Here is an 18,009-nt window from a genome sequence, read left to right on the forward strand (position 1 = left end):
CAACGGCTACTAATATGTACTGATTCCCAAAAGAGGAAGGGAAAGGTCCCATAAAGTCAATACCCCAAACATCAAAAATTTCCACTTCAAGGATGTTATTCAAAGGCATTTCATTTCTTTTTGTAATGCTACCGGTGCGTTGACATTTGTCACATTTAGAGATAAAGAGATGCACATCTTTGAAAAGTGATGGCCACCAGAAACCAGAATGAAGAATTTTGAAAGAAGTCTTTTGTGTATTGGCGTGGCTGCCATAAGAAGAGGAGTGACAATGAGTTAGAATACTACTTACCTTGTTTTCAGGAATGCATCGCCTGAAAATCCCATCTGAGCCTCTTCGGAAGAGGTAGGGCTCGTCCCAATAGTAGTGCTTGAGATCATTGAAGAATTTCTTCTTTTGTTGGTAGTTTAACTCGGGTGGTAGTACTCCTGCTGCAAGAAAGTTAACAAAATCTACATACCAAGGTGCGTCAGTTTGTGCCAATAAGAATAGTTGGTCATCTGGGAATGAGTCATCCAAGGGTAGCTCATCCTTATTGGTCTCCCGAAGTTGGGACAAGTGGTCAGCGACAACATTTTCTACGCCCTTTTTATCTTTTATTTCAAGGTCAAATTCTTGGAGGAGCAAAATCCATCAGATCAATCTCGGTTTGGCATCTTTTTTGTTTAGCAAGTATTTTATGGCCGAGTGATCTGTATAAACAATGATTTTTGATCCCACCAAGTATTGCCGAAATTTGTCAATGGCGTAGAAAACTGCTAGCAATTCTTTTTCTGTCGTGGCATAGTTTACCTGTGCCCCATCTAGGGTCTTACTGGCATAGTATATGGCATGGATCTTTTTGTCCCTTCTTTGACCTAATACTGCCCCAACCGCATAGTCGCTTGCATCACACATTATTTCAAAAGGCAAGTTCCAATCTGGTGGTTGTATGATTGGGGCGGTAATCAGTGCTTCCTTCAACCTGCAAACAAGAATCATCAAAGGTAAAGTCTGCATCCTTGAGAAGCAGGCTGGTTAGCGGCTTAGTGATTGATGAAAAATCTTTGATGAAACGACGGTAGAACCCTGCATGTCCTAGGAAACTTCTAATTTCTTTGACTGAGGTGGGAGGTAGCATTTTTTCAATAATTTCGATTTTTGCTTTGTCTACCTCTATACCTCTGTCGGAAACCAAGTGTCCTAGGACAATTCCTTCTCTTACCATGAAGTGACATTTCTCCCAATTTAAGACTAGGTTCACCTGTTCACATCTTTCCAAAACTTTTTCAAGGTTAGTCAAACAATCATCAAAATTAGAACCATGCACAGAAAAATCATCCATAAAGACTTCCATTATCTTTTCAACAAAGTCAGAAAAAATAGACATCATGCATCTTTGAAAAGTAGCAGGGGCATTACAGAGACCAAAAGGCATTCTTCTATAAGCAAAGGTCCCGAAGGGACATGTAAAAGTTGTCTTTTCTTGGTCATTAGGGTGAATGGGTATTTGGAAAAATCCATAATAGCCATCTAGGTAACAAAAATGTGAATGCTTAGCTAACCTTTCTAACATTTGGTCTATAAAAGGGAGAGGGAAGTGATCTTTACGGGTTGCTTTATTAAGCTTCCTATAATCAATACACATTCTCCAACCGGTGACGGTTCTAGTGGCAATGGATTCATTTTTATCATTTTTAATAACTGTGAGACCACCCTTCTTTGGTACAACTTGCACGAGGCTAACCCATTTGGAGTCAGAAATTGGATAAATAACACCTGCATCTAGGAGTTTTAAGACTTCCTTTTTCACAACTTCTTTCATATTGGGATTTAGTCTTCTTTGGTGTTCAATGGAGGGTTTATAGTCTTCTTCAAGAAGTATCCTATGCATGCATAATGAAGGATTTATTCCTTTAATGTCATCAATGGTGTAACCTATGGCTTTAGGATATTTCTTGAGGACATAAAGCAATTTTTCAGTTTCTACTTCATCGAGACTTGCATTTACAATAACAGGATAAGTGGAGTTAGGGCCCAAGAATTCATACCTTAGATTTGATGGAAGTGTTTTGAGTTCTACTTTCGGTGCCTCCTTGGGTAGAAGTGTTGGTTCTTCTTTTACTAACTCCTCCACACTTAGACCTTTCATTGGAGGAGTTCTATCTAACAGTTCTTCATAAGCTTTTGCCTCCCCTTCCAGTTTTGTACCTGCATTGTTAACCAAGCATACTTCCAAACCATCATGTGTAGTTGATGCTAAAGAGCATTCTTTCACGCAATGGTCGATTATGTCTATCATGCAACAAGAGTCCTTAATGGAGGGACCTTTCATTAGTTTAGCAAGTTCAAATTCAACAGTTTCCTTACCTACATTGAAGGCAAGCTTACCCTTTTTTACATCAATGATAGCTCCTGCAGTGGCAAGGAAAGGTCTTCCCAAAAGAATTGGTACCTGATTGTCTTCCTCCATTTCCATCACAACAAAATCGGCGGGGATATATACCTCTCCTACCTTAACGGGGACATCTTCTATGATTCCAGCTGGATACTTAACAGAACGGTCTGCTAGTTGTAGGGTCATCCTTGTTGATTTAAGTTCCCCTATTCCCAACCTCTCATAAAGTGATAAGGGCATTAGGCTGACACTGGCTCCTAGATCACACATAGCTTTCTTCACAACTTCCGACCCTATGACACAGGGTATGGAAAAACTACCTGGATCTTTAAGCTTTGGTGGCAATTTATTTTGGATGATGGCACTACATTCTTCCGTAAGGTTAACCGTCTCACTTTCCTCAATCTTTCTTTTTTTAGAGAGGATTTCTTTCAAAAATTTAGCATATGTGGGCATTTGGGTTAGGACCTCGGTGAATGGCACATCAATATATATCTTGTTCATCATCTCTATGAACTTTTTGAATTGCTCATCGAGCTTTGATTTGGCAAACCTTTGTGGGAAGGGGATTTTTGGCTTAAAGGTAGGTGGCGTGTTTTCCTCAACTCGTGGTTCCTCTCTTTCTGCCCTGGTTTCCCTAGATGGTGGTTCGCGGATTTCTTTCTCACTGTCATTGGTCTCGGTTCTCCTTATGGGGTCTTCGAGTGGCTTACCACTCCTAAGTGTAACAGCATTCATTTTATTGGGGTGGTCAACTTTACGAACTACCTGGGAGAGCTGAGTTTCAGAAATTTTGTTGTGAGAGGAGATGGAGTCTATCTTTGTTGTGAGAGTAGCAAGAGAGTTGTTCAAAAGTCTAGTTTGATCCTTGAGCTCTTGGAGCTGTTCGGATTGTTTAAGAAAATAGTTTTCCATTAAAAGTTCAATGTGAGATTTTTGAACAACTCTTTGGCCATTCTGAACAAAATTTAACTGCTCAACACTACTTAGGTTGCAATCGGTGTTAGAATGACTAGATAGGCCACATGCTTCACAAGGAGGTGAGAAGGTAGGTGTGCTCATGCGATCAAGTCTTTGAGATAATGCATTCACCTTGGTAGATAAATAGTCAATGGAAGAGGTTTCATCCATACCTGCCTCTTTTTTAGAGGGTGAAGGATCGATGGTTGCTTTTTCTTCTGTCCATTGGAAGAGGTTTAGAGCCATGTTCTCAATTAACGCATAAGCTGTTGTGAAGTCTTTGTTCATTAGGGCACCACCTGCAGCTGCATCAATAGTCAATTTAGTGCTAGATGTTAGACCATTATAAAAGGTGTGGATGATTAACCATTTTTCTAGACCGTGATGGGGACAACGTCTAAGTATTTCTTTAAAACGTTCCCACACATCGAAAAGAGATTCCCCGTTCTTTTGAGTAAATTGGTAAAGCTTTCCCCTAAGTTGGGCAGTTTTGGATGGGGGAAAGAAACGGAAAAGGAACTCTCGCCTTAGTTGGTCCCATGAGGTAATGGAACCAGGTTTCAAAGAGTTGAACCAATTGCTGGCTTTATCTTTTAGAGAAAAAGGGAAGAGATGTAGCCTGACGGTTTCTTGGTCGTCCTTGCAAGTTACACTAAGTCTCCAAAAGGTTGAGATATGTAAATTTGGGTCCTCGAAAGGTGATCCAGAGAACTGGTTTTGTTGCACCAGAATAAGTAGTGCAGGTTTTATTTTGAAGTTGCTACCTTGAACTGTTGGGTAGACTATAATAGTGCATGGCCCATCCGAAGAAAGGATCGAATACTCCTTAAGAGTGCGTTCCTCAGCCATGTTATCTATTATCTTTAAGCCACCCAAATCAAGTGTAGGAAAAAAAAGAAGAAGGGAAGAAGAGGGGAGAGAAAAGAGTTCTAATCACAAAGAAAGAGTTAATCAAATTAGTTTTACTCCCCGGCAGCGGCGCCAAAAACTTGATGAGATAAAACCGCAAGTGTACGGTCTTACCGAAGTAGTATAAAAGAGTATCGTTCCGACAGGGAGTAGTTCAATTTAATTAACCTTTAGAGATGATTAGAAGAGAGAAGAGAATTGTAAGTTGGGGGTTTTTAAACGGTTAAAAAGCAATATAATAAAAGAGCCTTGGGATCGTTGGTTTCATCTAAATAACAAGTCCTTCTCAAACCAAAACCATAAGCTTATAATGTTATGTTAGACCTAATTTCTCAAGACAGTTTCTCTTAAGTTCCTCTAGCAAGCAAGCCTATTTCGCTGACTTGATTACTATTGGATTTTGGTTCCTCTAACAACCAAGCCTATTTCGCTGACTTGATTGTTATTAGTTCCCTTGAAGATCGAAACTATATGTCTCAAAGATTGCAAAGCCTATTTCGCTGACTTTGCAATCCTTGTCTGAATTCACTTGTTCGAATATCAAAGCTCCACTTTCGTTTTATGAATTGATATTTGGAATAATGGACGAACAATTATCAAACCCTCCACTTTCGTTTCCACAGTTTGATAATGGTTAATCCATGTTAAGACGGTGAATTCAGATAAGAAATTAGGGTTACATAAGATTAAGGCTTAGGGCTTGGTTTGATTAGGATTATGTCATTTAGACTTATCCAACAATCCCAAGACAAGAAGAAGTCTACTCACTCATGTTCATCGTAGACATGGGGGAGAAGAGAGAAAGCATGAAAGTAAAAGACAGGAAAATAAAGGAAAGGAAAAAAACTTTATTTAGAAAAGCAATTGTCACTTATTGTATTCCAAGTAAAGATGAATATTTGTGATGGCTAGCTACTCTATTTATAGTACACAATTGACTTAAAATCTAAGCAAGTATATTCCAAGAATATTCCTCGGTAGATTGTGCGCCAAAATAGAATAGCTTGGAGTCCAAGCAAAAGCAGCAAAAGGTCTCTGGAGGGTGGCACGGCCGTGCCAAGGCTAGCACGGGCCGTGCCAGGCTTCTGACTTGTGGGAGATATATTTTGTTTCCCAATCTTCGTATTTTCGTGTCCAATCTGCTCCAAATCCCTTTCTTTTGCTCCAAGACTCAATCCATCCAATATTCTTCCCTGAAATATAATAAATTGCAATTTAAAGTAAACTATCCTAAAAAGGAAATAATACTAATATAAAATTATATAAAATCGTCTAAATAAAACTAAACTAAAAAGCATATTAAAATAGCATATAAATGACTCATCAAACTCCCCCATATTTGAATCTTTGCTTGTCCTCAAGCAAAAGGCATAAACATAGTAGCATCAACAGTTAAATCAAATGACAATTTAATTAAAGCACATGTCTCCTCAAGGGCTTAAATCCCAAAATGTACACTAATCACAAACTCAAGTATTTCTTGAAATCTTTATTCTACCCAACGATCAAGTTTCAAGTGAGTGTGTGTGTGAAGTCCAACCCTTTTCTTGCTCCTGTATAAAATAGGTATTATGAGGAAACATGGTCTAATCCTAGCACTAAACTAACCAAGAAAGATTCCTTCTACAATTCACATAAGAGAGATGGGAGTTTTTGAGAATCTTTGTTCTTTGCCATATGCACATTTTAAGTTCTTTATTTAAGGAACAACATTTTCACGTAGGAGGTCGGAGGGCCTACCCCCTTCCCCAATCTAGATTCAATGGTATCCCTTAAAACATCGTCTTCACGTAGGAAGTCGGAGGAGGGCCTACCTCCTTCCCCAATCTAGTTTCAACGATGCTTTTTTAAAGTTTTTTCTCAAGATAACAATCACCTTCACGTAGGAAGTCGGAGGGCCTACCTCCTTCCCCAATCTAGATTCAGTGATGAGATCTTGGAATTTATTTGGCTTTTTGGCTTTTTATGATCTCCCTTATACTCACTTATACTACTGGCGCTTTGAGAATCTTTAAAGGTTAATGCACCACTAAGATTAGAACGCGTTTCCTTAAAATACCTATTCATAGATTTACTCAAGGGAAGCAACTTTGTGTTTTTTTCATCTAGGTACATAATACTACCCAAATTACGGCTTGTAACAACACTTCAAAAATCCAGATTTTCTCAAGGGTACTCGCCATGGCGAGTTGTCTCACTCGCGAGGCGAGCCACGAAGTTGCTCCCTCGCCTTGGCGAGCAAGGCTACTCGCGAGGCGAGCGATGAACTTCTGTACGGGCAGAATGCAGGTTTTTCCCAAAAATCCCATTTTTCTTCAATTCACTCCCCAAATCAGTTTACAGATATGCAATGAAAGGTTATATGCACTCAGAACCCATTTCTAACATCAAAAACACAATCCCTACTCTCAAAACCCATTAATTTAACAAAACCTAACTTCTCCCAATTCTCACATAAACCTGTTAAAAACAAAATCAGAATTCAGAACCTATACAATTGCGGTAAGCCTCACCCTTACCTTAGTTTTGCAAAAAAATCAGCACAGAAAATGACAACCTTGGCTCTCCTTGCTCTTCTCTCCTTTTCTCCCAAAAACTGACAGTTATACGTAAAAACGTTTTTCTGACTTTTCTTTCTTTCTTAACTCCTTTCCTAACTCCTCTCTATTCTATTTACTCCCCCTTAATTCTATTAAATTCTAACATAACCGCCATATTCCAAAATAATACTAATTATCACTTATTCTAATTATTATTAAAATAAACTATATAATAAAATAAACACACCACATAAATCACCAAAAATCATATATAAGACTCCACATAATTAAAAATAATTAAATAACGATTAGAGCGTTACAAACAACATCACTTAGCAACAACAACATCAATTGAACATGGTTCTCATCATAATTCAACAACAATATCATAAATTGTCATTTAGAGCATAATATGACATATATCATTTTCATATATTTTGATCATCCAATTTCACCAACAACAAATGAATTATCACCAATTGCTCACATACAAACATAACATCATAATAGGAGCACAAATTCTAATAATCATGAAGAATTAATCATTTAAGCAATTATTCATACAACAATTGAAAATTGACACTAAAAATGATTATGATGAATTCTAACCCCTTACCTTAGTTAGATCAATTCCCTAGCTCTAGATTCACTTTAGCTCCTAGGTTCTCTCCTCTTCTTGAATCTTCAAGTTCCTCCTTCTGTAACCCTTTTCCTCTTTGCTCCCACTTTCTCTCTCTATCTCTCTCAAAATATCTCTTAATGAAAATTGTGTGATATTTTCTCTTAAGACAATCCTTATATAGTCTATTCTCTTAATGGGCTTAACCCTAAACCTTAGTGGACTTAACCCACTCCAACTCAATTCTAAAATGTTTCTACACTCACAACGGTAAAATGCTACTAACGGTCACTTAACGGTAAAATGCTAACAACGGTCACTAAACGGTTCACCACTAATTACTACACTCATAACTTAATAAAATAATGGTTCTCATTCAAACACTAAAAATAACTCTCATCCAAAATTACTAATTTACCCTTAATCACAAAATGATCAAAATACCCTTCTAACACGAAAACCCATTAAAATGCATCCAATGACAAATAATCACACACAAGCACATATAAACACATATAAAACAATTAAAAATAATTTTAACGAAAATCGGGCTGTTACACAAAGCAACTCAGAACCATTGATAGCCAGATCGTCGGATAGTCAATCAACGAAAGTAAGCACCACGAGCATCATAAGCGTGTAGACAAATGTGCATCAGATCAAGATCTTTACTATGAGTTAATCCAATGCAAACATGTTAAGGATTCAATTCACCTCACAGTCTACTGTAGAAAGTCAACAAACTCAAGACCATTTCTAGCCACAATCATTTCTAGCCTAACTGTCCAATACATCAAGAAATGCATCAGATAAAGAACCAAAAAACCATCAAGTGACACAAATCTTTTCGGGTTTTAAGAGACCAACACGCGGAGGAACAACCCAAGTTGACCACCCGTGTTTAGAGCATCAAACCAAACGCATCTGAAAAACCAGAAACGCGTTGTAAGACGAACCATATGAACAGAACCGCCACCCCATCTGAAGGAGGCATCGACAATTTTAAACAGTAGCAAATATATCGAATCCTTATACAACCCATATGACCTGAACCAGGTCCATCCAACTACAGGACATAAGGAAGATCCAAAACAGAGAGATGATTGTTTCTTCAAGTAGAAAAACACATGCGGCAGTGCCGAGAGTTTGAGGAACAACCCAGAGGGTGAAGCGGCCAAAGAGGGCAGGAGAGGTGATGCGGGAAGAGCCGTCACACAACCACCACCACGTGTAGCTACATAGTCATAAATCTTCAAAAACAATACGTAAGGAATAGAAAAGCAATAACAAAAGATCTCATCTCGTTACGTATCAGAGCACCTAAGACACACGAGAGAGAAAGCTCACACCACATCAACTATTCTTGGTTACCTGCAAGTTACTCATACGAAGAGCAACATTCCCAAGCAGAAGGGGTGAGATTTCACAAAACAATAATATCAAGCATATAATTCAATAATTATATTTAACAACATAAATAACTTCATCTATAAGTAATAATAACTCTTCATGTAATAATTCTTAATAGTTCAACCAACTTCAAATCATCATTTCATAATAACATAATAACACAACTTAATAAGCACTTAATAATAATAATAATCATATACAACATGACATAATCATCACTTAATGATAATAATCATATAAACAAACAACATATTCATCTTAATCATAATCATATAAACAAACAACATATTCATCATCTTATATTGATATAACAACAACATAAACAAAAATGATTAATAAATATTAATACTTCATTTAGTTTTTTATTAACAACTCATTGACAAATGACAACTCAACGACAACGACAATGCAACTTCTACAACTTATCAACTCGACAACTCGACAACTTGACAACTTGACTATGCAACTTAATCTTCTAATCATGCATGTGGTACCAATACGAAGCATCAAGCTCCTATCGCTGTTTGAGTATTAATATACTCCAGAGCATCAAGCCCCCAACAAAGAATGCTAATGCATGGACTCGACTTCTTAAACATCTTAAATCGACAACTCTTGTATAATCCAATAATTTGGAACTTCATCATCTTAATCAACTTAGACCGACTCATGCAGCTTAGTTAAATAACAACACCAACACAGTAGTATACAAAAACAACATGAAATAATAATATCAAATGCAAATCAACAACGTCTCAATTATTCACATATAATTCAAGTAATGCATATATAATTATATCAGAATATAACAACGTCAAATAATAATCAACATCTTAAAACATCATATATACATATAACACTTCATCAATCATGGACAATATCGTATTCACAACATATACATTCATATACTAATACATCAATCATATTCAATTATTCACTGTGACCTACGTGCAGTAATTTGACTATAACTCAAGTTCTATAAATCCTTTTGAAGTCAAACCAACGACATTAGAAAGCTAACATTCATACCTACAACTTTTGTGGGTACATCTAAGACCAATTCTGTACCAACCAATACCAGTTTTCATTTCAAATTCGGACGACGTTGTGCTGAAATTCATAAAATTCACTGTGACCTACGTGCAGTAATTTGACCATAACTCAAGTTCTCTAAATCGTTTTGACGTCAGACCAGCGGCATTAGAAAGCTAACATTCATACCTACAACTTTCGTGTGTACAGCTAAGACTAATTATGTACCAATCAATACCAGTTTTCATTTCAAACTCGGACAAAGTTGTGCTGAAATTCATAAAATTCACTGTGACCTACGTGCAGTAATTTGACGATAACTCAAGTTCTGTAAATCGTTTTGATGTCAGACCAACGGCATTAGAAAGCTAACATTCATACCTACAACTTTCGTGTTTACACCCACTACAAGAAACATTACCTTTTGCCAGGGGCAAAATCCCTGTCAACAGGACAAAATCCCTGGCAAACGGGACATTTTTCAGGGAAAAAACGAGGGGCAGATGGCCTGGCAAAAGCGCTCATCGTAAACACTTTGCCAGGGGCTACACCCCTGGAAGAAAAACGAGGGGCTGAACCCCTGGCAAATCGCCACGCTTTCTCCCTAGCAGAACCCCTGGCATGTTCCATCACTTTCGTCTGCAGCTTCCTGCACCTCTGACTACGACAGACGTCTGACTGCGACTCTGACTGAAGTGACAAGTCACAACAGCAAAAAAACGAGGGACATGCGAGGGGTTTAACCCCTGGCAAATGTCCTTATTTTTTTTTTTAAATATTATTTTTATCAAAACGAATTTTTTTTATTAATTAATAAAATATATTTAAATTAATTTAAAAATCGATTTTTTTTTTTAAATTGTTTTTGTAATACAATTAAATGGTTAAAAAATCAATTTAATTAAAAAATATATATTTAAAAAAATTAAATTTTTTGTTAAAACACAATTAAATGCATATAAATAAAGTTTAATCACACAAACACTAATAAGTCTAATTAATAGGCATAAAATAGAAAGTGTACTTAATAATATTACAAACCGTGCAGGAAAATAAATATTGTGCCGGGAAGCATGGAAAACCTCCCAAAGTCATACAAACCATAACATAATAGTAAAGAAAACACACAACAAGCATCATAAGCATCAATCATCCATCTCGAGCCCGTCATCATCATCATCATCTTCGCCCTCACCATACACTTCATAGGGGTCGTCCGCATCATCATCACACACTGAAGGAGCCCTCACACTCTCTCGGCTTCCACTCTGCTGCCCAACACCTTGCTCATTCATATTCAGCCTTGCTCTTGCCTAAATGTGTCCAACTGAGAGTCTAGGAATTCTCGTTGCTTCCTAACCACCTCATGGATCAGGTCCTGTTGGGTTTGCATATGGGCAGCAAGCTGTTCTTGAGTCAACCTAGTGATCATATCCCGCATTTCGGGAGTGAGCTCAGGTTGCCGAGAAGAGCCCTCCCCAGCATTAAGGGTCAACTTTAGAGTGGTAGCAACACCCTTGCGGTAGTTTCCAGCTAAGTTTCCTGCACTGTACAATCGCCCCTTTTTCTTCTCACCAGCAACTTTCGTCCATGCACGAAGTGTGAGAGCTTCATCAACAGAGCATCCTCTGGAGAGCGCCTCCGATAGTTGACGATCATACTCCTCCTAAAATAAATAAGAATAAAATAGTTAAAGATAAATAAACATTAACAAAAAATTATAACCACAAATAAAATTAATTAAAATACACTTATGTAACAATTAGCTGGCATATCTTGGAGCGATCATCAACATACTGGCCTGATCGATATGTGTGGGTCTTCTTGTGGAGCTCATTTATGTATGGCTCCCTACCCAGCTTCTTTGCCTAATTGACAAGAAACACAATTATTAAGTAGTTAGTAAAACATTAAACTATATTTAACCACAAAATATTTAAAAACATACATTCTATAAAATTAATTAACAGAGTTATTATTTTTAATTACCAGTCGACGGGCATGCTCTGCTGTGCTTATGCAGCCTCCCGTGTGGATGCATCCCCCTTTCTCTGATGCTCTGTTCTTCTTTGCCTTCTCTGATTTCGTCTTAAACTCTGGACTCCCCCAATAGTCCACCAACTGCCTCATCAGTGGCTCCCCGATCCAGTAGGGCCTCTTTCCAGCAGTCTCGTGACGAATTCGGACATGTCGCAACATGTCGGAGAGGCGGGCAGAAGCTCTAATGTGAAAGTTCCTCCATATCTGAGCATAGTACCTGGGGTTCCAGGTACACTTCATCTGCATATTTGTTAACATATTTTAGGAAATTAGTAAATTATAACATATGTGCAGATAAGTTAAAATATATTATGATAAGTATTAATGTAACCTTAAAAAAACCAAACCATGCATCCTTTTCATCATCTGGGATATCACCATAAGTCTTCCAAAATCCATGAAACCTCCCCTGGATGATGTCTCTAATGGCACTGGCGGCTGGCATGTAGGGCATGAAACTACAAACAATGAAAACTCATATAGTTAAACATTACATAAATTTATAACAATATACATATTGAACAAAAATACATAAAGACTTACGAGTTTCCGCTAGGCACAATGATGTAACGCTCTTGTTCATCTTGCGGATAATCTGCCATCTCCTCATCATCATCATCAGCACCCTGTTGAGGTTCGGGTTGGGGTTGGGGCGGGGGTTGTTGATGTTGGGGTGGTGGGGGTTGTTGATGTTGAGGGATCATAAAGCCGGTCTGCCCATGAGGATATGTTGGTGGAGGAGGCAACTGGTAACCTGTAGGGAGGATAAAACCAACAGGTGCAACAACACCAGACCCTTCAGCGGGTGCAACAGCACTAGCTTGGGATGACCCAGTCGATCCCTGGCTAGAAGAAGAGGGTGGTCTGGGAAAGGGAGTCAATGTGGCAAGTGTGGCTGGATCCGCAATGTGTGTTCTGAACCGCCTCCTAGGGTCCTTGCTCTTGCCTTTCTCTTTTTCTTTCGGAGGCATTGTGAATCTGTTAAATAACAAAAAAAGCGATATTGTAAAGGACTCAAATGTATGAAGATAATATATATATATATATATATATATATATTTATATATACATCATAAAAAAAAAATATATTAAAACAAGCGATATCTTCATTCAAACTCAAATGTATTCAAGATTACAATAAATTCAAATTCAATCATTACAAGGGTGGATAACAATATACTTCAAGTGTTGTTATCAGACGCATAGTTATATTCATCGACATCACCATCATCAACTTGATTGTCTTGCTGGTCCCCTTCATTATTATCATCAACAACGTCTTCATTCTCATCTTCAACTTCATCACGCATCTCCAAAATAGAAGGATCAACCTGATCCCCTTCAACCTGAGAGTCTTGCCAACTTGTAACTTGATCTACTTCAATTATCTCATTTACATGTGTCATATCATCGGCTTGGTAAGCAACTTCTTCGTTTGGTTCTTCAGTCTCGATGTGGCCCCTCGGTTTTGTTTTGATTGCAACAGACCAACCTCGTTTGCGTGGTAGAGTTGGGGGATAAGGAACATAGTACACTTGCCTAACATTGTGTGCCATGATAAACGGGTCATATTCTTTATATTTTTTGTCGACTCGAATGTCAACAGTGTTGCATAATTTATTAATTTTAGTCCATCTAGGCGAGGGATCAAACCAGTCACAATAAAACAACACCACTTTATTGTCATTATATGAAAGCTCATAAATGTGTTTGATCACGCCATAGAAATCATCTTCACCTCCATCTGTAACTCCTTTTACATAAACACCACTATTAATAGTCTTTTTGCCTTCCGTCCAAAAGTGGGTATGAAATTTATATCCATTCACGAAGTAGGTGTGAAATTCATAGTCACATTGTAAAGGACCTGAGATAAATACCGTAAACGGATGACTTCATCAGTTGGCTCGGCATTATACACTCTTTGTTTAAACCAAGCTGGAAAATATTCATGTATCGAACCAACTATCGATCCTTCACCAAACTCCGCATAAAAAGCAATAAATTCCCTAAAAAGCAATAAATTCAATACGAAGTTGTTAACCGCGTTAAAACTTATTGTTATATGGACTACTAAACAAGGGTAGGAATAGATTTACTTACTCAAGGTATGGTTTAACTTCCGCACAATTAATCAAAACATGAACATGAGCAGACCGCATCTCTTTATGATCTACCATCCAATATTGAAGCACCTTGCCCGCGTGTCTACCATGAAGATTGAATACGGATAAGGTTGATGGATCCCGAAAATTGTTAACCTTAACTTCATTTCTTGTATTTGATGGAGTAAGTAGACGATCAACTAAATAATGGCCAATAAAGTATGTGGTTTCCTTGGCGGTGTAAATAGCAACAATTGATCCTTCCACTTTGGCCAGATTTTTAACTACTCGTTTTGAGTCACCCATGAATCTTTCAAAAGGGTACATCCACCTATATTGAACAGGTCCGCCAAGTATAGCTTCATATGCCAGATGTACAGGAAGATGTTCCATAGAGTCAAAGAAACCTGGTGGAAAAATTTGCTCCAACTGACAGATAATGATTGGCATATTCTTCTCCATTTTCTCAAGTTCATCAACTCTCAATGTTGAAGCGCACAAATTTTTAAAAAATTGACTAATCTCAATAAGTGGATCTAGCACATGTTTGGGCAATGAACTAAATGCAATTGGGATAAAGTTCTCCATGAAAATGTGAGAGTCATGACTTTTCATCCCATGCAACCTTCCCGTGTTGACATCGGCACACCTGCCTATGTTAGAAGAATATCCATCGGGCATTCTCAAATCCTTCAACCATTGACACACTAATTTCGCTTCTTGGGCAGATAGGCTGTAGTTGGCTTTCGGTTTCAACAACTTCCCATTCGGTTGAGGTTTCAACTCCAAATCCTTTCTTTTGCAATATATTTGTAAGTCTTTTCTAGCCTTCTCATTGTCTTTTGTTTTGCCTTTGACATCCATCACTGTGTTAAATATGTTGTCAAAGACATTCTTCTCAATGTGCATTACATCAAGATTATGTCTGAGCAAGTTATCTTTCCAATATGGGAGGTCCCAAAATATACTCCTTTTAGTTCAGTGGTGGTCCACTCCGTATCTTGGTATTGGGACAGCTCGACCATAATCAGTGACTTTTGGATAATCACAAACTCTTGTCCACACTTCTTCTGATGTAATCTTAGGTGGAGGACCAACAAAAACTCTCTCATCCTTCTTGAAACCATTCTTAAGTCTTCTCAACGGGTGATTATGAGGCAAGAATGGACGATACCAGTCAAACCACGAACTCTTCCCTCCACTTTCCAAAGTAAATGCCTTTGTATTTTCCATACAATGTGGACATGCAAATCTACCATGAGTACTCCAACCGGACAACATGCCATAAGCGGGAAAATCATTAATGGTCCACATCAAAGCTACTCTCAACTTGAAATTTTGTTTTCTAGAAATATCATATGTCAATTCTCCAGCCCACAACCTCTTCAAATCATCAATTAACGGTTGTAGAAACACGTCTATGCCTGCTTTAGGGTTATCTGGTCCTGGTACAATACAACTCAAAAACAAGTATGGTTTTGTCATGCACATTTCAGGAGGGAGATTATACGGGGTTACAATGATTGGCCAACAAGAATATGGTTTTGCCGAGGATTGGACATATGGCTGAAAACCGTCAGAGCATAATCCAAGTCTCACATTCCGTGGATCTGCTGCAAAATCAGGATGTACTCGATCAAAGTGTTTCCACGCTTCACCGTCAGAAGGATGTCGCATCACTCCGGGAATTCCATTTGACTGATGCCACGTCATTTGACTAGCAGTTTTCATCGATGCAAACAGTCTTTGTAATCTTGGTATTATTGGCAAGTAAAACATTGACTTAACCGCAACTCGTTTCTGCTTGCTAATACCGTACCTCGGGCTTTGACAAAATTTACATTCCTCCAATGCTCCATCATTTATCCCAAACTCATTGTCATAAAACAACATGCATCCATTTCTACAACAATCAATCCTTTTAACTGATAATCCCAACTTCATCACCAACCTCTTCGCAGCATGATAATTCATTGGCAGATTATCTTTGAACGAAGTCACAGCCTTCAACATCTTCGTAATATCATCCATACCATCATCAGGATTAAGATAATTCGACTTATGAGATAAAAGCCACACACACATAGATAGCTTAGAGTACGAAGACCCTTCATACAAAGGTGTATTACTTTCACTCAACAATCGGTAAAATCTTTGCGCCTTCTCATTCGGGGGTTGTTCTGTGTTGACATCTTCATTGTATTCCACATTTGTTTCCACATTTGTTCCACCATGGCTAGTAGAAGCTTGTGCATTGACCCCTACCCCAAAATTCTGAAACATTTCACCATTATATGTCCAAACCCAATAATTAGGCATAAAACCAACTTTTTTTAGGTGTTTCTTCACATCTCCAGGATCGGTAATTATATGTCTGCACCTACATTTTAGACACGGACATCTAATTCCTCCCTCATCTCTACAGATTTCTTGCTCCCATGCCCATGAAATAAATCCGTCAACTCCTTCGACAAATTGCGGTTTTAGTCCAGTTCTTCCCGGAAACGTCCTATCGTACATCCAACGACGATAATATTCATAATACTCCATCTTCTACACGTTCCACAACTTCATTGACATATTCCACGTCAAAAATAAATTATTACTCAATGGAGATAACTAACATTACGTGCAAAAAAAAAATCCCGCTCAAACAATAAAATATAAGTTTACGCGCAAACAAATTAAATTTTTAACTCGCAAACATATAATAATTAATTAGTAAATAATTGTAACATAGTTTTAATTTTGATCGATAAACAACTTTCTTGTACTATACTATTTTTTAGTCCCTCCTTTTTAAACAATATGCATTATTATATTATATTATTTTATTTTATAAAAATAATAATTATAAAATTTTAGACACGGAAATGAAACATATTTTAATTTATTCAAAAAAAACAGATTTTAACAAAGTTTTAATTTAAAAAAAAAAACTGATTTTTAACACTATTTTAATAAATTGTTTTCCAACAATAGAACTTTTTAGTATAGTATTTTTTATGAAGCATTTTTATTTTCCTACGCTTTGATTAGTTTTAATTTATAAAAATAATAATTATAACATAATTATAATTTAAATATATAAACAGATTTTAATTTATTAAAAAACAGCATTAGGATTAATAATCTGTTTTTATATTTAAATTATAATTATGTTATAATTTAAAAACTGGTTTTAATATGGCATTAACTAAACTAAAATATCATTATAAAAACTAGGTATTAAAAAATTTTAAAAAAAAAAAATTAATAACAGATTTAGTTTAACAAACAATTTAACTTTTAAAACAATATTCCCTAATTTTGTTATTTTAAAACAGTACCGAAATGTACACTTGCCTAAAATTAATTAAACTAGTCCTATTTTCTTTCCTATTTTTCTTTAAAACAATTAAAGTTTATTATTAAAAAAAACAGAATATATATAAGCAATTATTGTTTGACCATATTTCTTTTAACATTCTACTGGAACATGCATATATTTCATTTTATCACAAAAAAAAAAAAAAAAAACAGCATGCAAATATTTCATTTCATCACAATAAATTAAAACAACATGCATATATATTTCATATGATCACAAAAAAAAAAACATGCATATATATAATTCATTTTATCACAACAAAAACATGCATTTCATCATTTTATCACAAAAAAAAACAAGGATATATTTTACAAATTCGAATAAAAAAATACTAACAATATTCATACATAATAATATGAGAAAAAAAAAATTATCATCATTACATTTAATTTATTTACATTTTCGGGAAAAAAAAATTACCCAACAATCAACATATATTTTTATAACATATCATCAACATGCATGAATATCAGTTATAGTGTTATGAGGAAAGAAAAAAAAAACTAACTTGTTGAAGCTTTACAAAAAAATATCTGCAATGCAATCCAAAAACAACAAGAGTTGGGGCAATAGCTGACCACAGGAGGCGACAAATAACACAACTGCAAATAGTATAGAAAATAAATAACATTAGTAAGCACTAAAA

The 18,009-nt window shown here is 36.6% G+C and overlaps 2 protein-coding genes and 1 non-coding gene across 3 annotated transcripts; 1 reads left to right on the top strand and 2 right to left on the bottom strand.

Moving 5' to 3' along the window:
- Nucleotides 1-1,918: 1,918 nt before the first annotated feature.
- Nucleotides 1,919-4,187, bottom strand: LOC120576994 (uncharacterized). Its single transcript, XM_039827875.1, has 4 exons — nucleotides 3,324-4,187; nucleotides 2,774-3,260; nucleotides 2,032-2,671; nucleotides 1,919-1,937 (listed from the first exon to the last, which is right to left on the bottom strand). Exons 1-4 carry the CDS (start codon nucleotides 4,185-4,187, stop codon nucleotides 1,919-1,921), a joined length of 2,010 nt encoding a protein of 669 aa, XP_039683809.1.
- On the top strand, nucleotides 3,715-3,821 carry LOC120577261 (small nucleolar RNA R71). The gene has a single exon (XR_005643334.1). It is a non-coding gene; the product is annotated as a small nucleolar RNA R71 (small nucleolar RNA).
- A 10,784-nt stretch (nucleotides 4,188-14,971) lies between the features above and the next one.
- On the bottom strand, nucleotides 14,972-16,543 carry LOC120576995 (uncharacterized). Its single transcript, XM_039827876.1, has one exon. The coding sequence runs from the start codon at nucleotides 16,541-16,543 to the stop codon at nucleotides 14,972-14,974; it is 1,572 nt and encodes a 523-aa protein (XP_039683810.1).
- Between the last annotated feature and the right edge of the window lie 1,466 nt (nucleotides 16,544-18,009).

Source organism: Medicago truncatula, chromosome 7 (assembly GCF_003473485.1).
Source record: "Medicago truncatula cultivar Jemalong A17 chromosome 7, MtrunA17r5.0-ANR, whole genome shotgun sequence".
NCBI classification, from domain to species: domain Eukaryota; kingdom Viridiplantae; phylum Streptophyta; class Magnoliopsida; order Fabales; family Fabaceae; genus Medicago; species Medicago truncatula.